This window comes from Chenopodium quinoa, unplaced genomic scaffold (genome assembly GCF_001683475.1).
Source record: "Chenopodium quinoa cultivar QQ74 unplaced genomic scaffold, ASM168347v1, whole genome shotgun sequence".
Classification (NCBI taxonomy): Eukaryota; Viridiplantae; Streptophyta; class Magnoliopsida; order Caryophyllales; family Amaranthaceae; genus Chenopodium; species Chenopodium quinoa.
This window is the reverse complement of record NW_018743669.1, coordinates 1036453-1057678: the sequence shown is the minus strand read 5'-3', so window position 1 is coordinate 1057678 and position 21226 is coordinate 1036453. Positions and strand designations below refer to the sequence as shown.

Genomic DNA, 21226 nt, shown 5'->3' with positions numbered 1-21226 from the left:
ATATGAATCTCAACATCAGGAGGATTAGGTCCGATCAACTCTACCATCATCTAGTCTAGAGGACTAACCGATGAAGTCAAGCCCGTGTTTCAACAGTAGTTTTGATGATCTTAACCACCACAAAACCTCTAAATATCACCAAAACCATACATGTGATATGAGATTGGGGCGTTTTGTTGATTCCTGTAAATGACGTTGTGCCTGCCTGCCTGGCAATAGCAATCATAGCACAGATTTCCATAATATTTTGATCCTTGTTCATATACAGTATTTGCTATAATCTGTCTGCTAATTACTCAGTTTGCATTCAGTAAACATAGGAAACAGGAAATGCATCAGTGGCAAGGCATCATAACACCTCATTGAGATTAGGCATTTACAAATTACAACAAAGAAACGGGATTCCGTTTCAATTACAAAATTTTCTAATTATGAACTAAAGTGACCTATTTCAGACTTTCAGAGAGTATGATCTAGTGCCCCAAATTATTCTAAACAGGATTGCTGCATTACAAAAAGATGACCAGCAAATTACCTAAAAGAGGAAAAGAGAGCATATGCTTTGGTGTCTATCATTGTGTACCTTTGAGGGGTTCAGCTGCTTCATCATATACAGGATCATGCAGGAGACTTTGCCCATTACACTGATGCTTTACACTGTGATTTACAGATGTAGTCTTAAGATTTTGCATATCTGGTAGATCCCTTCTACATTCTTGTACAGGCAAAGAAAATGTGTGTCTGATAGCATTAAGGGACTCGTGGAACTGCTCGTGACCAAGTGGTTTTGAAAACCAAAGCTCATTTACATCACCAGCTCGGTGTTGAGCACACTGCAATGATCTTCTTTGAACCTCATCTTTGACTCTCTGAGAATGAAAATAAGGACAAAAATTGTAAATAATCATATTGTCTTTCTTTTTCTTTCTGGCAGACAAAGGAGAATGGAACTATATGCTAAATATAGAGTATCAGCAAGTGTCCATAAGTGCTAATGCAAAGCAAAAGATGCTCCTAATGGTCCAACTTATAAGGTGCATGCTTTATATACTAACGGAAAAGCCAATGAAGCATTAAGATACAGTAATTATAAACAAATCAAAAAGCAGTATGTATCCTATACTCATGTTGATAAGAGGCAATATACTTCTGCAACACTTTCAATGGGTATGACAGAAACTGTGACATGGGAACACAAAACAGTTAAGAAAAATGTGATTGGGTGATTACATTGTCAAATTGTCTACATCATTGGATCATTCAAAGAAGCACAATTTGCCACCAAGTTAAGAGGAGGTGATAAAATAATTGCCAAAAAATTCTATGCTTTTGGTCCAAAATATATACCTATGACAAAGTGTCTAGTTACCAACACAAGTACTTCTAGTGGAATGTATAATCCCAGAAACATAGTTTACAACAATTACATAAAGTATAAAGAATAAATAGCCAGGCTCTACAGATAGCATCAGAGCTCATAAGAACCAGCTTGATTGAAATGCCCCTAATGTAGGGATGTCAGTGGGGCGGGTCGATAACACAGAGATCAGTTTCATCAGTCAGTCTCACATAACTTATCAGGACACAGGAACATAGATGCAACTTTAACATATGCCATCATCTCTGAAATCCATAACCCATCGATTATACTTGCCAACACATCTAATCTCAAAACCCCTAGCGGCACAACCAGCCCAAAATGACATTGCATAAGCAATTAAGCAACTCTGAGAGAGAAATTCACCATAACTTCTTTTCTCAAACACAAATTAATCCTAAACCTCATTTTCGTAGCATTAATCAAGCTGCCATTAGTGCAAAGCCTATTCAGTATTCAACTGTTCACCTAAACACCTAGCAGAACATCTCTGGAACAAGGTAACACCTAAAGAAATACCCTAAAAACTTTTCATATTCCCCAGCTTCTCTCTCCATTCTTTTTATCACTGTCCAATTCGAAGTCTTACAAATCCCATTACACAGCTCCATTTCAATAAACATGTAAAATAACTAGGAAATGAGTCAAGGTCACTAATGGCATGCTACCATTAGTCAGTCAACATATAACAACAAAACATTATACTAAACACAAATACGAAGAAGAAGCGTACAAATATTAATGCAACAACACAAACAATTCAGAATCAAAATCACAAAGACATACTACTAAATATGTTACAGAATCAAATTACACACCTGCAACAACTTGGAATCAAACTTAGGCAACCCAATTTGAGAAACAGTCAAAGACCCAAAAAAGTTGCCTAACAAAGCAGCATCAGGAACAGCTAAACCAAGAGAAAGCCCAGCAACAAACCCACCTAACAAACTATCCCCAGCACCAGTAGGATCAATCTGAATCGTCGAAAACGGCAAAATCTCAACCTCCCCATCTTTCCAGAACACTTTACAACCCTTCTCACCATAACTCACAACCACACAACACATCTTCCTGACCTCCTCAACATCCATAAACTCAGCTTCTTCAGCAGAAGCCTTTAAAACCCCAATTTTAGATAATAAAGGGTAAAATTTAGTCTCATTCAAATTAATCAATCTAACAGTACCATCAATTTCATCAAATTCTCTAATTAACCCTTGAACATCAACAAACACAACATCACAAATCTCAACCAAACCCTCCAAAGTTTCAGGTAAAATCTCCCCTCCCACACCAACAGCCATCCCAAAATCAAACCTTTTCCCCAAATTAGAGTTGGGCAACTCAGTGGGTCGAATCGGGTCACATGCAATGACCCGTTTAAGGGTCCGATCTGAAACGGGTTGCCCATCATTTTCAGGGAAATTAGAGTAGAAATGGGCATGAAAAACGGTGGTTTTTGAAGTATTAGAAACAATTGGAGAGCAGAAAACAGAGTGATTGTAACTAAAATCAGAACCAACAATTGAAATACAATCACAAGGAATTGAGAGGAGAGAGAAAATGTTAGAGATGAAGGAAGCAGCACCACCTAAGGATTCTGCAATTACGACGTCGTCTTTGAGGAGGACATCATGACAGTAGTTGCCTACTACCAAACTACGGCGGGGGAATCCCATTAAAATGGGGTTTGATTTGGTTTGGTTTTTCTGGGAATAATTAGAGAAGATGATCCAAAATTCCAAAGAAATTGATTTAAAAAATGGATTGGAGTATTTATATATCTGCGTCTGAGTTTCGTTATTGCCGTCTGTCGATATGTTCTGAAATTCTGCGCGTACACGGATTCTGGTAAAGTGGTAAAGAGTATCAAAACCGATTTAGGAGCATAATAAAACTTGCTTTTTTAAACACCAATTAATAATGTTTAGTTTTGTCTTAAATTGCTAAATGAGGTGAATCCACAAAGAAAGAGACACATAAGATGATTAGCTATTCTTAGTAACAACTTATAAGATGTGTTCTCATAAAAATGGTTTTTATATAATGGAACTATATAACACTTTTTTGTGTGACTAGTTACATCGTATTAGAAGGTGATACACATTAAAACACTGACTAGGTAACCCCTGATCGATGGATAACCCCTAACCAATCGAGTAAGTCCTAACCAACCAAGTAACCCATAATCGATCGAGTATTCCCTAACTGATCGAGTAACCTCTAAGGCCCTAACCACATAACCCCGGTCACACCATAAAATCTTTGCTCATTGATTTGTGCCAATTTTAATGGGGGCAACATTATCTTTGTTTTTGATAGTTTTTTCCTCTCTAATTGGAATATTGGAAGATAATAATGGGAGTATATAGGCCAAGTGAAATACTTTTTTAAGAAAATAGAAATGTTTTTCACTTCCTAGTTTGAAGTATATAAATCACGCTAGCATAAAGAAAATTATACCGAGGCAATGAGAGTAAGGAGCTTAGGTCTTGAATCGGGGGCATAATTTGAAATAATTCCACAAAGGAAGAAACCTTTGAAGATTCCATTAGTAGAACAAGGAAGAACACATAGAATTGAAAGGTGTGACTTGCTCTAATAGTTGTATCAGTTGTACATCATTAGATGAAAAATTCTCTCTCCTACACCATACATTCAAATTTCACGTGAAACTAAAGAAATTACTTGATCATGTAAGAAAAAGGTGTAAAAATAGTAGAGTACATCCTATCATTAAGTACTACGTGTCTACCTATTATAATAAGCTAAACCTCTAATTTTACCAGATTAGTTTAGCTTATCAACTTTAGACTTTGACTGATTGGCAGCATTTATTCAACGAACCAGCTATCTTTTCGATTAGTTTCGTGACTAGATTCTGTCAAACCAAGCGAGTGAGGAAACTGAGGAAAACAATGGAAGTGTTAACGAGTATACTACGTGATACAAATACAAGGACACAACTCAAAGATATAAAGGTGCCCAACTGCCACTTGTTAAACAGAGTCTATATGCGATGCAAACAAAACAAGAAAAGAGGGAAAGGGGGGGGGGGGGGGCAAAGTATGATACTCTGTATTCATTATTGATGGAGAATTCCTTCACGCAATTTGTTCGACATTTCCTCACCTCAGATGCTTTAGGATTGCCCCTCGTGAGGAGGGGGTCCTAATTCTTTCTTTTTTTCTTACCTCACCAAAAAAAAAAAAAAATGTTCGACATTCCCTTAAACGTTTATCTAGATTGCATATCAAGCACCCGAAAGTACCCAAAACAGTGCCCTATTTTGGTGCACAAGTGAGGGGGTGCTTGTCCACTACACGCTGGGGCCTGGGGCATGACTCAGTGCAAGACCAATGCCCCAGCCCCCCCAAACCCCAATTAGCCCTATGCAAATCATACTCCTGGTCTCCTGGACACCAATCCCCCCCGCCTCCCCAAAACCCAATCATCCCCGTGCAAATCATACTCCTGAACAGCACAGCATACTATTGCATATTTAGTATATTGTGGATTTCATTCCCTTCACAAGACAACAATAGCCATTTAACACCAAAGAGGCACTCTCAAGTATTCTCTCTGCCAAAACACCTGCATCTGACATATCCTATACAACCTTACTATTCTGGATGACATAAATAATAGGACAACAATACAAGTCTACAACTGTCAGACCAAAGAAAAGGTTAGTTTTGCACATTAACATGATCAGGTAGAGCAATGTCAAAGGAACAGAAAGACCAAGCAAGCCAACAACAATAATGAGCCTTGAGAAACTGCTACTGATGATGAATAACATAAGTTAGCATTACTTAAATTAGTTACTATCTGGAATCAAGCCTGCCCAATTGATGATTACAGTTAACATGAAGAATAAGAGTCATTTATTACTGACATTTATAGGGCTTCACAAATTATGCAGGTAAAACGCTCGCCATGCAAGATAACCACCTAGTGGATTCCACCCATGAATGTTCTAGGATCCGGACAATTCCCGCTAAAGTCTGCTTGCGAGAAGTCAAAACCTGGGTTCTGCAAAAAAAAAAAAAAAAAAAAAAAAAAAAAAAAAAAGAATTAAGACAGCTGAGTAGTGAAATGTACCATGGACCACACATCACAATTTTGTTTTATTGAATTGAAAGATATGGACAAAGTGAACAATTGCATCAGATAGGGTATACATGCAAAAAACATTTGAAAGTCCTACAACAAAACAAGACATTCAAGAAACTTGAAAGTCACACTATCTAACCAGATGAAAAAAAATCAAGTCTTTTCAAATAGGGATCACAGATGCAAAAAATATCCTATTCTAACAAGGGGAATATAGGAGCACATGCTGCAAGGCAAGCAATAAAAAGCCAAATAAATGACATGACACAATAACCAAACACAATTATATCCTTGCAATACACAGAAGGGTAGAGTGCAAGGCTTTCTACTTAAAGGTAGAGAAGTAGGGAATTGAAGCAAATAGGCATAATTACATCCAATGATTCTATATAGCCCTTACATCCAATGGGGATTGTAAATATAAACATTCATGTATCACCAACCTCACCCGGCCAAGCCTCGCATTGAGAATCATGACCAGGTACAAGAACGGTAATTAAACAAAATTAATCCCCCACCCACATCAAAGACATATTTACTTTGATAGGTCCTCAAACCAGCAAATTGATCAGGAGAGCCACTAATATAGAAAGACAAGCCAAGATCAATATATCATCTATCATAATGCCCTTTCATTCAAAAGATCACTCTGTTCAACAGATCAAGACATGCAATGGAGCATGATAAAAAGATGTACCAATACTGAATCCAACTGAAAAATATTATAAGCAAATATGAGAAAATTTTCACCCCTAAACCCTAATGATGGACATAACAATAAATTGATTGTCAATGCTCTTAGTCATAAGTCATAAAAGCAGCCTTAGGCCAATGCATTATAGCTTAAGTATTTAATTTAACTTCTATATCAATTAAATCTATTAGTGATTAAAGTAATTCCATTGTATTTTACTTTGTAATCCCTCCCCCCAACCCAAAGGGCCTAACCCCACCCCCAACCTCCCCCAAATAAAAATAAAAAACAATTATTTCACATGATCCGTGCCCACCCCCCCCCCCACCCCAAAACAACCTGCCCCAAATAAAATAAAAATAATAATTACTCCCTCCGTTACGAGTTACTCGCAACAAAGAGGGAGTTTGCGGACTCCTAGGCGAAATATCTTAAGTGTGATTATTGGAAAATAAGGGATGTGCTTAGTATTAATCTAATAAAAAAAATTAAAAAAAAAAACCTAAACACCAAGTACCACAACCACGAAACCACCACCACCTAGCAAAACCACAACCACGAAAACATTACCAGTCAGCGCGCCACCAACAAAACCCAGCACCACCACCACGTGCGAAGCCGCCGAACCCACTACAACCCACCACCACCCACCTCGAAACCCACAACCCACAAACCTAGACCCACAACCCCGAAATCCACCACCACGAACCCAGACCCACAACCGCCGAACCCACTACAACCCACCACCACCCACTCCGAAACCCATAACCCACGAACCCAGACCCACAACCCCGAAACCCACCACCACGAGACCACCCACGAATTCAAACCCAGAAATTCGAACCCACGAAATTCAAACCCAGCACCACCAAACCCTGAAATTCGAACCCAGAAATTCGACCCACCAAGCACCAAACCCTAAAATTTGACCCACCAAGCACCAAATCCAGAAATTCGAACCACCAAATGCACAACGAACTCAGAAAAAGTCAGATCTACAAAAGGAAGAGAGAGAAAACAAAGGTGTCGACAAGGAAGAAGACGACGGCGGTGATTTCCGGCGTTAGTAGCGATCGGTGGTGGTGGTGGTTGTTGCAAATGAAGGTGATGGTGGTGGTGGTGGTGATGGTGGTGGTGATGATGAAGAATTTAGATGGGAGGTGATTAAATCAATGTTAGGGTTTAACTTAATAAGATAAAATCAATAGTTTAATAAGGGTGTTTAGGAAAAAAAGTAAGGGTAATGTTGTAATATCACACAAAAAAAACTTACCATAAAAGGAAAGAAATAAGTTTGTTGCAAATAATGTGTACCGGCCATTTTTAGTAATTGTTGAGAGTAATTCGTAACGGAGGGAGTATTTAACATGATCACGGAATAACAGTAAAAAAATAAAAGATTTAAACAAGCAATGAAGCAAATGGTCACCCAAATAACAGCCGAGCAAGTTAGTTTTAGAAGACTTCAACAAAAAACAAAGCACAATGAATTCTATAAGCTTAAGCTGAATAAGTGAGATTTACACTCTATTGTTCTTGCATTTTTAGCATCATATTCATTTTCAAAAAAATACAAATAAAAATAAAAAAAATTAATTAATTAAAAAAAAAAAAGCCAAGTTCACATTATTGCAAGAATTCCACTTGATACGGCTTTACTTGATAAGCTCCACAGTGACACACAATTTGACAGACAAAACTGTAGCTAGCAGATGTACAAGTCTACAACTTGAAAAAACTTAAAACAGGATTAAAGTAAATGACCTCTTCTTGAAATCGCTGAAGCATCAAGCGCTTCTGCTCTTGATCTGCAGCGTAAGGATCCAGCTGACCTTGACCCACGATTGGTGAAGACCATGTCTGTCCTTTGTCCCTCTTTTGCAAGGTTATATGTAGTGAATCATCCTCTAGCATTCATAAAGAAATATCAGCAACTATGTACAAAGTGCAAATCTAACACTCAGACAATTAAACAAAATACTTGCATTAACTCAACCAAACATATTGTACACATTCCTAAAGAAAGCTAAACACAGCTGTATATACATATTACATAATTCAGCAAGAAGGATCCTCTGAATATAAGCATGCTTCACAGCAGCACATATGCATGCTTCACAGCAGCACATATATCAACTTATGCACCTAGTAACAAGATACCAATACAGCTGAAGCCATAAGAAAGAAGCTTTTTACCAAGCTGCTAGGCTGTTATTTGCTAACATAAAGCGATACACTGACCAAATGCCCGACCAAGCCCAAACATCACTAGGCACACATAAACTCATACACAAGTATTACAGCCTTTTCATATGTTTCACTTGACATGTCAAGTGTTTGGACTTTCAAGGGAACAAATACAATCTAGATAGAATACCAATACAATAGTTCGCTAATTATGTGATTTAGTTTACTAAGCATAATATTTCTCAGTTCAAATCATATTAGCACCTCTTCATCACAGCACACTTCAACTAATTCTCAGTAAAGATCATATGTAATTCACTAAATTATCATAATAAAAAACCAAATCAAAGCAATAAAATTACAGCTCACAAATATTATATACATACCCAAAGTCCAAAAAGAGGAATCAGTCTTCACAGGATGCTGCAAATCATGCTGAAAAAAAAAATACATAACAAATTCACATCGTCAACAATCAAACAAGAATTTCCATTTGAAATTTTAAAAATGATTAATCAACTAAAAATTCATCAAATTAATGCAAAAATACTAACATTAAGATAAGGAGGATTGCCTTTGATCCCAACTTCAACATGCTTAGACTGAATTTTGCTATAAAATAGCTTCGTCGGCACATTAGGAGGTAGTGCAATGTACATATTAACCTCATCTAGGGTTTGATCCCATTCAAAAACCTTCTGACCTAAAAAATTGTGATTAATTGAAAAATTGAAATTCCAGCCAGTCAAAATTAATCAATCAATTCATAAAATCAACAAGAATTGAAGAGAGTGAAAAGGATTACCGTTGTGAACGAAGGCGTGGCGCTTATCGGGGGCCAATTTTTCAGCCATAATTTTTTCGGAAATTAGGGTTCCGGTGAAGAGGTGAGATGAAATTTGGGCGTTCCCGGGAAATAATATGAAATTCTTGATTATTGACGATTGATAAGTTGGGGAACCAAGAATCATTCTCTCGAATTTTTCGTATTCTTCCTTTATGAATGGTCTTCTATTGTCTAAATGCCAAGAAAAAAATAAAATTGATTTGATGTTTGGTCGAGTGGTAAGAATTGTATTTTGTACTCTGTATTTTATTAAGAGCAATTTGAATTTTTGAAAGTTCAAATTCCTTTTAACTAGAGTCAAAGTAATATGAAAGGTTTCGATTTATTGCAAGTCCTGAAAATTTAATTTTATCTCTATATAATTGCAATTTATACAATTTTCACAATTGCTCCGATTTGAAATCTTTTATAATTCAATCCAACTCATAGACTAGGCACAACGAAAAGAGGATGTTAAAGGGTCATCATCATCAAATATTTCTAATAAAAATCGAAAAGGTTGAAAGTTTCATTCTTACCACTACGTGACTAATAGTGTCAAGGCATCCTCTATGAATAAAAATTATGCATATTGATTCTTAATTTTACATATTGTCAATATTATTGCATGACATCAATGTTATAAATATTATTCCATTGTTCTATGTGCATAGACACAATTTCAATCATACAGAAGTTACATGTCTATTTGTTGGGTTAGTATAAGGGTATAATTCAAAACATAAAATCAAATCTCATCTACATCACTTCCCTTTGTAACTCACATTACACGTTTTTAAAAAAAATCAATTTAAATGTCTACTATTTTAGTAGGCCAACATATTACAGGCATTACCTTAGATCTTATAGAGTAACTATAGCCTGCTACCAGGTATGAGCTTATAGTTGTCCATACCACAATATAAAATTATTTTTTTTTTTCCTTTTTTTTTTCCCCTTTCCTCTTCATTTCTTCCTCCCGTAAACCCTTTCCCCACCTCCATGGATAGCTCCCATTTTCGGCCAAGCCTCCGCCCACCACACCTCCACCTCCAACAACAAGTTACCACCCCACCAGCCACCACCTTGGTCGAAAACCCAGAATCACGCAACCACCTCCATTATAAAAACACTGGAAACGAACCGCCTAAAAAACATAATCCAAAAGCAGAAGACTGAGCAATGCTATGGAGTATTTTCGCTGACTTTCATGGTCTTCAAACATAGACAAGTTTCTTGTCGACTTACGACTCTAGTCATTAAAAAGGGTGAATTCTATGCTGGAAATTGTATGAGTTCGATCGAAATTGACGACGTTAATTGTTTGTCGGTGCTTAGTTATTATTGATTTGTATAATGTTATTATTGGTTTGTATAATGTTATTCTTGATTTATATACTGTTATTATAGTGTTGAATATTGTTATTAAGAGAAGAGAGACTACTTTTTAACATGATAAGTAATACGCGAAATTACATTTTTGTCACCGATAAAGGCCCAATAAGCCCATATCTGATAGGCTGATAGTGGTCTATCACTACTCCAATGTTACATCTAAAGTTTAACCTTCCGATATCAAATCTCGTCGACACCATATTAAGTTGGCGCACCCGTAAGCCAGGCCCAATTCATAAGCGGGCTATTAAATTTTTTGACTTGACAGATCCCAACAATTTTTTATTCCAACAATTATCTTCACTCCCACAAAATGAAGCTTTCTGCAGAGTCATTATCAACTTCAACTTCTTACTACCTGAAAAATGGAAGCATACACGAGGTTCAGCATCAGCTATATTACCCCATCTTTATCAGGTTTTTCATTTTCAACTGTATATGGTAAGTTGCTATCTTTTAATTTGATTATTTTGCACCATAATTTATTTTGTATTTTTGTAAATTTTGTTGCTAATTAGTATTATTTTTGCTCATAATTGCATTGTTGCCTGTACTGTATAAGATTCTTCAATTGTGATGGAAGTTTCAAGTTTGAAGTCGTAAACTATACTACTCATATGTTTTGCTGGATTTTACAGAATTTCATAATACTAACAAAAATTGAAAAGGGTTGTTATACTTTTTAATTTATTGTTTTTTTCCCAGAAAATTCTTGGAAATTTCTTAATCTATAACTGTTAGTGGTAATGTATGTGAGAAGAATACTAAGGAGTATATATTAGAAACAAGAAAGGGTTTAATAAGATAGAGATAAGCCTTTTCCCTATTTTTAGGATTGAAACAGGTTAATAGTGATAGTTCTGTGTCTTTGTAATACTAGTTGTCTAATTTAAGGATGCACCACATTGTTGGCGGAACTCCCTCACAACCCCTAAACACGAATCGAGGAATTGGGCAATCGTGAAAAAATGACAAATGAGCATAAAATAGCCTTGGAAGTATAACGGGGATATGGTGAAAACTGTTGTACCATGAAAGGCATGGATGTTGTAAAAAAACAAGAGTTGTTTTCTTAAGATCTTTTATAAGCTGATATATGCTTGTTTGGACACTTGAACCACATTAATTTTTGTATGGTTATGGTCTAGGATGATTTACTAGTTGTTTGGATAAATGTAGATGCCTTTAAGCTGATGATTAAGTGCAATGTAATGTAAAGTAACTTAATTTCTCCCAAGGGGTTAATAATCAAATTGTTCGAACCCAATGCTTTTGTTATGAGTATGGCCAATTATGAAATGATGTGAGAGTGTTAATGTGTTATGTTATACTCTTATTTTGGCATAACTAGTGAAACTCATTGCACATTTTTCATTAACTTAGCTAACTTATTCATATTGTGATTAATGCTAATTTCCAAAACATAGCCAAATAATCCAAAATTGCAATAAATACATAAGATAAACAAGCTAGTGGTTCTAGAAATCTGTAGAGGTTCATTACAATTACGGTGTAGTGTATAAGTATATTAGTATTGTTAACTAGTGAAAAAAGAGATCGATGCAACAAAATGTAAAAGAGAAGATGTTTTTGGTTCATAGTTCATTTTATATAAAGGTATTCCCTATTAATTGCTCTACCTGGACAGAATACATTTTGTTTGTATTTTAGACTACATAATGTAACAACAACAACAATAACAACCAAAAATAAAAAAGTAAAAATGATCTGGATGAAACTTACAAGCACATATTTAGCTTTAAAACATTTAACAGTGGATTAGTGTAACATATGCCTTCAATAGCATATTTTAGCAACTATGATATAAGGAGTAGGAGAATCCGATGGCAAGAAATGGTTTTAGACTGTGAAAAGCCAATTGCAATCGCCGCGAGATTTTTTTACCCAAATTCATCCCCAGGAAAGTTCCAGGAAACTGCAAGTTTGTCGCTACTGGTCTTCTCTTCAATCACATTAGCTTAAGCCTAGTAATTTGTAACAATTGTAACAGCCCAAGAAGTTATTCTGCTTGCCTCATTGTCAAAAAAACAAAAAATACTGCTAGTCTAATATTTACGTAGCGTAAGTGTGTAGGGATAGTCAAGGATATGGACTCCAATGAGGCATGGGATGCAGAAAATGGAATCATCAGTGACTCAAGCAACGAGCCTAAAATTATCAGGACGGCACATAGTTTGTCATCTTCATTGCTTAGGAAAAAGTCTGATGTGGCCCTGGGGTTGAACATCAAGTCGTTGTTGGTTAGGAGAATTCTGAAAAATCTTCAAGATGTTATCCTTGGAACCAAGATTTGTGCTCTCTTTGTGGCCATCCCCTTCGCTATAGTGGCCAAATATCACAATTTTGGAAGAGTAAGTGCACTTTCTTTGGTAGAGATTAGATAAAAGTTTGGATGACTTATAAAAGCCAATCCGATTTTAGGGTATTAGGGATTGATTTTATTTATTGATCGATTTTGTCATTCCAAAAACTTATTTTAAAATTAGTTCATTGCGATCTTGCATCTTAACAGCCCTGGGTCTTTGCTTTGAGTTTAATCGGACTTGCCCCTTTAGCGGAACGAGTTAGCTTTCTTACTGAGTATGTTACTACTTAATCGTAATGAATTTATGCTTCAATATGCTAAGAGTATATATATTCAAAAAATTAATGTGATTGTCATTTTCTCTCCGTGTCTCCTTTTGCATGTCAAATCCAAGGCAAATTGCAGATTATACTGGCTCAACAGGTACTAGCTGCTCTGAATGGCAATTGGCATTTATATCTTTCATTTTGCTATCATGAACAAATCAATTACTAAGTGCAAATTGGCAGTTGGGGGGCTGCTAAATGCAACTTGCGGCAATGCAACAGAACTCATAATAGCTATATTCGCACTCCACCAAGGGAAGATAGCTGTGCTGAAGTACTCTCTTCTGGGATCAATTCTTTCAAACCTTCTTCTAGTTCTTGGTTCTTCTCTATTTTGTGGTGGCTTGGCCAACATGAGCCAGGAGCAAAAATTTGACAGAGTAATACATTGAAATCCATTTTCGCTATTTTTTTTAAATGATTTGGCATGATGCGTGAGGCTGGCATATCATAACAACTTAAATTCATGCGCTTTCTTATCTTCTTACCCCGAAACAGCCTATGATTATCCTTTTCTCTTTCTCATGACAGAATCAAGCCGATGTAAATATACTTCTCCTCTTTCTTGGAGCTCTTTGTCATGCATTGCCTTTGTTTACTCAACATTCTGAGGATGCTGCAGGGACGGCATTCTCTGCTAGCTCCATACTCCTGCTGTCAAGAGTGAACAGCATTGTCCTGCTCGTGGCTTATATTGCATATCTGTTCTTTCAGCTGAAGACTCACCGACAGTTGTTTGATTCTGAAGAGGTGACTTTATTATATGTATTTGGTATGTAGCTTTTTGTACAGAACTCCTGGTTTGTAGCTTGTGGTATCTGGACTATCTGCCCCTAAAAGAGTACAACAGACATAAAAGGAGTCTAAAAAAACTGAATACTCTGCTGACTGATGATCGCAACAATATGCAGGAACCTGATGATAATTGTGAGGATGAGAGAGCAATAATTGGTTTTTGGAGTGCATTTAGCTGGTTGGTAGGCATGACAGTAGTGATAGCTTTGCTCTCTGAATATATTGTTGGCACAATTGAGGTACGAAACTACTCTGAAGCTTTCTCTTGCACTCATCTTCTGTACTCAAGTTTATTATGCCCAATCAAAAACTTAACCCCAAATACATTGAAACAGGCTGCTTCGATCTCCTGGGGCATTCCCATTAGCTTCCTCAGCATAATAATGCTTCCTATAGTTGGGAATGCAGCAGAACATGCAGGTGCAATCATATTTGCTTACAAGAACAAGCTGGTATGATCCTGACTGATTTATATTTCTCTTGAAATTCATGATATATATAGTACTTGCATTATAATTTTGTGTTAACTATGTGCTGTTAATTAATCTGACAGGATATATCTCTGGCAGTTGCCCTGGGCTCTGCCACCCAAATTTCAATATTTGTGGTAACACTTAAAACTTCTACATAAATAATGACCACATTCAATTCCTTTATACATCATATCTCAATTTTTAGAATGAAGTCCTAATACAAGAGCCTGCTACTATAGGTCCCCTTATGTGTGATTGTCGCATGGATCATGCATATCAAGATGGATCTCTCCCTTAGCGTCCTGGAAACCGGTTCTTTTGTTGTTTCAGTACTCGTTATAGCCTTCACTTTGCAGGTTTATTATCTACTTTGATCATTCATTTTTTTAGTCACATTGCATCTCTCTTTTGCTTCAAAAATTTTGGCTTAAACTCAGACACTGCTAGCTGCTACTATTAAACAGGATGGATCATCACATTACATGAAAGGGGGTGTTCTCCTCTTTTTTTACACGGTTATTGCTACAAGCCTTTTGGTCCTTCCATATAAAACTGATAACGATGGTAAGTACACTACAAAATCCACAATTTTTTAGCAAGGCAACTGAGAAGCAAACCATATGTAAATTAGAAAATTGCAAAAAAAATCTTGACAATGGCAGTCATCTATATCATCCTTGATTCCTCTCATTTAATTTTAGTTGCTGTTTCTTGAAAAGTTAATCATAAACCATTAGTATTATAGGAAATGTAATTATCTTTCCAAACATTCAATAAAATATAGTATGCGACTCTATTAATTCTAGATGGGACGAGAAGTATATTAAGGGTTAATACTTTGTACTTGGTATATTGTAAAATGTAAAGTAGTAGTCCATAAGATTTAGTACTGATATGCACTCTAAAAAAATGCATGCTAGATCAAGCGAATTTCATTGGATCAGGACTTATATCGTCAGTTGGATTTGCTGGTGCCTGATAATTTGAGATGTCAACTCTGGTGTCTCAAATAAAAGATTGTCCATTGTAAATTTTTTAATTCTTGGAAAACAGATATCGAATCTGAAAATTTTCTACTGTAGATTTTAATGTATGCCAACTACATTGGAGTTGCAACTTGTAATCTATCTGATGATATAAATGTGATTCTGTGGGTATAGCTTGAAGATTTTAGACGGTATCAAATAAGTAATGATTCTGTTGGTATTAAACTATACTCTAGTGGCTATTGTCCCAAAATAAAAAAATCTCTAGTAGTACTATTTGGAAATATGCAAAGGACTTGTTTGGTAATTAGTTGTTAGCCAACTTTGGGACGATTTAAATATGAAGGGAGTGTACGGCAAAATATAGCTGTGAAAGTATCTGTTAGATGTGAAGCTAGATGTTAGCTGTCAGCCTGTCAACTAGCTGTAGGCTGTAGCTGTGAAGATAAATAATTTAGGTATGCGTGTTCGTTAAAGTAGCAGTTTACTAGTTGTTACATATGTAATTCAATATTTTATATTTAAAACTATAGATTAAATTTCCAACAGCTACCTCAAAAGCTACATCTAACTTCAAAAGCTAATATTTCTAGTTTTTCATAAAAGCTACCTCTACCACTAAAAGCTATTCTAACCACTATTTTGTCAAACATTCACTTTTTTTTGTTAAGTAGTGGTTTGACTTGATCAAACCATGAAAAGCTACTCAAACACTAGTGCCAAACACACTAGAAAAAGTGTTTTTTTTTTTTCTTCTTCTTTCAATTTCAATAAGTTTAGAACAAATTCCTACGGAACATCTTTGTAAATAATAAACAAATCAATCGAATAATTAATAATACTCCCTCCGTTCCATAATGATATTCCTATTTAGAATTTATTTTTAATTTTTTTATAAAATTTACAAAAGTTTTATAATAATGTGCATAAATAATTGAATGTTAATTATTAAATATGTTAGCAGTCCATGGGAAAGAGTGCATGTAAGTGCAGCTCCATAACACCAACTAATCTTATATTATAAACTAATAAATCTACTCGTTTTTGACTTGATTGCCAGGAGGATTTAAACTTGAGCTACATAATTTATTTATTTTTTAAATGCAAACATTATTATTTTTTGGTCATATAATTTAGTGGATGAACATTGAATAAGCCAAATCCCATCTTATAGTATTATTATTCGTGAAGTAGGAGCAGTTATTGCTCATGCAATACATTGTTGCAACTTTTATGTCTCAAAAATTAGTGTCTTACCATGCATATTTCCAGTTATAACAACAATTAAATTAGTATAAACTTCAAAGTTGGGTTAAGATTAATTAAAGGAAGATAAATTCTTGCCTCCTTATTGTCTGCCTTTCAAACGACAGTTCAAATTAAAAGGTCATCAAAGAGTAACAAAGGTACTAAACTACTCGTTAATTAGTAGGTAGACCTTGGTCAACATACTCAACGAGTGTTGCTCCATTAAAACTACGTAAGTTAACTGATACAACATACAATGGATAGCTTAGTTGTCTTAAAACCTCTATAAAATGTCACCTCATATGACAAAGTGATATACGAAACCAAAAAAAAACAATTAAAAGAAATTAGTTAAGCAAATGATAACACTTTATAAATTTTTTAAAAATAAAAATACAAAATATGTAAAATATATACTGGGGAGTGTTGCATTACTACAGAACTTATCTAAATGTTGCAATTGAACAAAATCAAATCTATACAACGGAATTTTATTATTATCTGCAATGCCCTTGACAGTTGTATTTTGAAAAAATTGTATCATTATCTTGTTATCGCTCACAACACGATATTCATTCTTGTTAGGTACAACAGAAAAATATCGAATTGTGTAAACTATGCCTTTATATATATATATATAATATTAAAAGATAATATTTTATACTTAATTAATTTAAAATGGGAAAATTCATTCGCCAATTTTGCTTACGTGTCATTTAAATTAGTTAATTTAAAAAGAAATTAATAATCTCGCCTTTTTTTATGAGGCAATAATAATCTCGTATTTAATTGGCTACTACTAAAATTTATTATCCTATATGACGTGTTGAAAAAAATCAAATCCTACGTGGCTCTTTAAAAACTCGGGAAAAAACTCCCCTTTATATATACATGGCGCGCTGAAAAAAATTAAATCTTACGTGACTCTCTAAGAACTCGGGAAATTCCCTTTATATATAATATTAGATTTTTATAATAGAGAGATTTTTTTTTTATGAGAAAATAATAGAGGCTTCTTGAAGATGCATTATTGATTTGTAAATGCTAGATAATATGAAACTCCTCGATTAGAGTGATTTCTATTGATCAATATTTATAGGGTTACAATGAGAAACCTAATCATATTAGGTAACTATAAGATATGTACAGATATCAAAGATAATCTTATACAAAATATATCCTAAACCTAGGATGAGAATATTCTATGGATATTCTCTATCACACCCCCGCAGTCAGAGCGGGAGAAAATCGGATGCTCAGACTGGATCTGAATCACGCATCGAACGGTAAGGATAATATAATAACCCATGATCAAAAGAGAAAGTAGTAGAAATGTGCCGGTGATGACGAGAGAAGCAACAGCCACGACCTACATAGAGTAGAGATAAGCACTGCTAGGCCGAAGGAGAAGGAGAAGAGCCGCACACAGACTTGGGCTAAGTTGCAAATCTAGAGAAGAAGAAGCTAAGGAATCAAACCATCATCGGAAAAAAGACACTACACTATTACGTGAAATCACAGTTGAAGAAAAATAAATAAAATTGCGCAAGAAAAGATTAAATCCCACCGCTTGAAATTAATCAATTCTCAGAAGAGAAACCAGGTAGCAAGAAATAATACTCCACAAAGATTCCAAGTGCTGCAACAATAAAAGGAGCTAACTTGGTAGCAAAATAGATGTGCAAAAGTTGACCTTATTGTGATATACCACCACCCAAACAAAATCTATGTGATTTTGTGTTAAAAAAAACCAATGAGGCAATGTAAGAATCATTGTTGGTCATGGGGAGGTGGAAATAGAGTGCAGCACATGGAGTAGGTTGGCAGATATGGTTACTGCCAGTAGTGGGAGGCGGTAGTGTATGCGATTGCCAACAATGATGGAGGAGGCTTTCGCGATTGCTACTGTTGGTGGGAGGCGCAAGGTTACATAAAGATTCTAATTAAAAAAAACTTTGAGAAAAGAAAAAAAAAATCTATATGTGTGTTTGCGGAAGCATAAAAAACTTTGTATATCCCGCCGGTGGGTTTAATTTTCTAACCTACTGGCAGGGTGAGAATTTTTGTATATAATCCCAAGATCTAACCTAAGCTGTGATACCATGTCAGAGAATGTAAACTCCTCGATTAGAGTGATTTCCATTGATCAATATTTATAGGGTTACAATGAGAAACCTAATCATATTAGGTAACTATAAGATATGTACAAATATCAAAGATAATCTTATACAAAATATATCCTAAACCTAGGATGAGAATATTCTATGAATATTCTCTATCAGTAAATATAGAAAATGATTCATTTATTGTCATTTGATCACGCTAATAGTAGTAAAGAGCGCATTCAAGGGCCTCATAGTTAGGTACAACCGTCAACCGCACAAGCAAATACATAATAATGGCAATTTTGTAAATAATGACATTTTAAGAGTATTACTGAGAGACAATATTGTACTACTAAACATTCTCATTAATACAATATATGATTTCAGTAGTACCAAAAACACTTTGGGTAGTACAGAAAAAAAAAATCTCAGTAGTACTAAATACTAAAAGGACTTTCAGAGTTTCAGTAATACAAAAGGTTTTATGCAATTTTGTTTGTGTCTAATAGTGATTTATTAGGACTTTCTCACTGTTGCTTACTCACTGTGTTCATTTGTTGGGATTATTTTTATAATTAATTAATATATGATCCATATTTTATATTTTGAAATATGTTAAACAATCTTTATAAAATCTCACCCTTATGATCCTATACTATAGATTATAGAACGTTGTCCCGCCCCACATGGGAACACTTAAATATCGCTTTTATAACTTATTAAAGTCATCTTGTTAATAAATACACTCGTTTTTATACAAGATAGACTCTTAAAAAAGGCTTCTTCACATTTATGTAATTTTAGTTTAGTTTAGCTTCAATCAGTCCATTTCAGTGCACTTCAACACCTAATTTCCCTCTCTTATAAAATATTCATTTTAGCTCAGTTCATTTCAGTTCAGCTCCAATCAGTTCAGTTCAGCTCAGTTCAACATGCCCTAAGTAATTGCGAGGGTTGAACTTAGTGTCTATGTGAATCCAATATGCGTGTTAGAGTGTATAATTTGTATAGACATAATTCACAAAGTTTTCATGAAGATTTTGATCATTCAATTTCTAGGTGTATATTAGAAGAGTCTTCTCGAACATGCATTATTATTGATTTTGTAAATATAATAATGCAATAATTATTGTCATTTGATGATCACATTAATACCAAAGTACTGTATAATTTATTGATTTTTACTATATATTGACTTACTTCACTGTGTTCATGTGTTGATGACTATTTTGATTAATTAATTAACTAATATGACCAATAATTTACATCTTAATAAAACGGCATGATCCACTTTTTGTCTGGTGTGGAAGCTTCATAAGAGTTTCATGTTCCAAATCACCACTTAATTACAACGTATTTAGAAGTCAACTTAGTCCAAATTGCCAAATTGTGCAACTAGATTAAGATAATTAAACATGCATGCTGCTCATGTTAGAAACAACGACAAATGAGCTAGTAGAAGCTGTACAACAGTGTGAAACCATCAAGTTCCCTAAAGTACAGATTAAGCTGTCCTGTAAAGTGTAAAGTTTTGTAAACCTCACCTAAAGTTTCATTAAGAGTAGTGTACTACGGACGAACTTACTCTTGTACTGTTTTACTTGTGGCCGTGGCCGATTTTGTGCCAACACTTTTTAAAAGTAGGGTTTGATTGAGAAACAAAAATCGTTTATCTATTGGCATTTACATTTTGTTAAATATGAGCATTTATTTATTTTATGAAAATGTCATGCTGATTTATTAATCATGATTATGAATTGGGGCTTCCTCGTTCGTTTTAATCGGACGTACTATTAATGATATGTATGATACTGTAGCACGAGTAAAAATAAATTTTAGTCGGTAAAAATAAGATATTGTTCATAATACCTTCATTATTGGAATTGAATTAATAGCAAGATTTGACGTGCTCAACTTGCTAGAATGGTCTGTATACACCCTAATTGTGGGGCAAATTGCCCATCTTCACATCCTGTAATATGGGCTTTTGCTCGTCACAACTCAGACTTGCTAATAATTTTGAATGGCTTGTAATCAGCCACAAAGAGGAGGAGAATAAAAAAATGCTGAATTTATTGTTTTGCCAAGTTGAATCTAGATTATCGGAAAACAAGTAGGGTCACTGATTAGTATAATATGACACATGTTACTTCCAAATTTCAACCATTTAGTTGGACTAACAGACTTTACGTCAAGACTTATAGTTATGTTACACTACTAGTTTAAATTATTATACAATATTATAATATCGGTGATTTTTTAGAATAAAGGACATAACTAAGGTTGCCAATCTCGAGTCCAACTAAGTCAATTTTGAGGAAATTTAATCAATTCTTGTTCTTTACTGGTTTGCTAATCAAACACAAAA

At 34.9% G+C, this 21226-nt stretch overlaps 3 protein-coding genes across 4 annotated transcripts; 1 reads left to right on the top strand and 2 right to left on the bottom strand.

The window, feature by feature from the left end:
* Positions 1–331: 331 nt before the first annotated feature.
* LOC110683457 (inositol 3-kinase-like) lies at positions 332–5011 on the bottom strand. The gene is made up of 2 exons (XM_021859835.1): positions 2197–5011; positions 332–869 (listed from the first exon to the last, which is right to left on the bottom strand). The coding sequence occupies exons 1-2, from the start codon at positions 3058–3060 to the stop codon at positions 573–575; spliced, it is 1161 nt and encodes a 386-aa protein (XP_021715527.1). The 5' UTR covers positions 3061–5011; the 3' UTR covers positions 332–572.
* A 135-nt stretch (positions 5012–5146) lies between these two features.
* On the bottom strand, positions 5147–9445 carry LOC110683458 (nudC domain-containing protein 2-like). The gene is made up of 5 exons (XM_021859836.1): positions 9184–9445; positions 8933–9081; positions 8765–8813; positions 7956–8098; positions 5147–5416 (listed from the first exon to the last, which is right to left on the bottom strand). The coding sequence occupies exons 1-5, from the start codon at positions 9347–9349 to the stop codon at positions 5336–5338; spliced, it is 588 nt and encodes a 195-aa protein (XP_021715528.1). The 5' UTR covers positions 9350–9445; the 3' UTR covers positions 5147–5335.
* Positions 9446–10898: 1453 nt separating this feature from the next.
* On the top strand, positions 10899–16049 carry LOC110683455 (vacuolar cation/proton exchanger 3-like). 2 transcript variants are annotated; one of them, XM_021859833.1, is made up of 12 exons: positions 10899–11040; positions 12694–12971; positions 13133–13200; positions 13320–13348; positions 13435–13631; positions 13783–14001; positions 14163–14285; positions 14382–14498; positions 14600–14653; positions 14759–14875; positions 14984–15083; positions 15440–16049. In XM_021859833.1, the coding sequence occupies exons 1-12, from the start codon at positions 10965–10967 to the stop codon at positions 15496–15498; spliced, it is 1437 nt and encodes a 478-aa protein (XP_021715525.1). In that variant the 5' UTR covers positions 10899–10964; the 3' UTR covers positions 15499–16049. The 2 variants fall into 2 exon arrangements, with proteins under 2 accessions (XP_021715525.1, XP_021715526.1); XM_021859834.1 differs by having other exon boundaries at positions 10919–11040; positions 12681–12971; positions 15440–16044.
* Positions 16050–21226: the final 5177 nt, after the last annotated feature.

Coding starts and splice junctions, on each gene's coding strand:
- LOC110683457 (XM_021859835.1), bottom strand. CDS start 3,060: ATGGGATTCCCCCGCCGTAGTTTGGTAGTAGGCAACTACTGTCATGAT. Junction 870..2,196: donor TTGATTCCAAGTTGTTGCAG/GTGTGTAATTTG, acceptor TTTCATTCTCAG/AGAGTCAAAGATGAGGTTCA.
- LOC110683458 (XM_021859836.1), bottom strand. CDS start 9,349: ATGATTCTTGGTTCCCCAACTTATCAATCGTCAATAATCAAGAATTTC. Junction 9,082..9,183: donor CCACGCCTTCGTTCACAACG/GTAATCCTTTTC, acceptor ACAATTTTTTAG/GTCAGAAGGTTTTTGAATGG. Junction 8,814..8,932: donor GCAATCCTCCTTATCTTAAT/GTTAGTATTTTT, acceptor TTTTTTTTTCAG/CATGATTTGCAGCATCCTGT.
- LOC110683455 (XM_021859833.1), top strand. CDS start 10,965: ATGGAAGCATACACGAGGTTCAGCATCAGCTATATTACCCCATCTTTA. Junction 11,041..12,693: donor TTCATTTTCAACTGTATATG/GTAAGTTGCTAT, acceptor GTAAGTGTGTAG/GGATAGTCAAGGATATGGAC. Junction 14,286..14,381: donor ATATTGTTGGCACAATTGAG/GTACGAAACTAC, acceptor ACATTGAAACAG/GCTGCTTCGATCTCCTGGGG.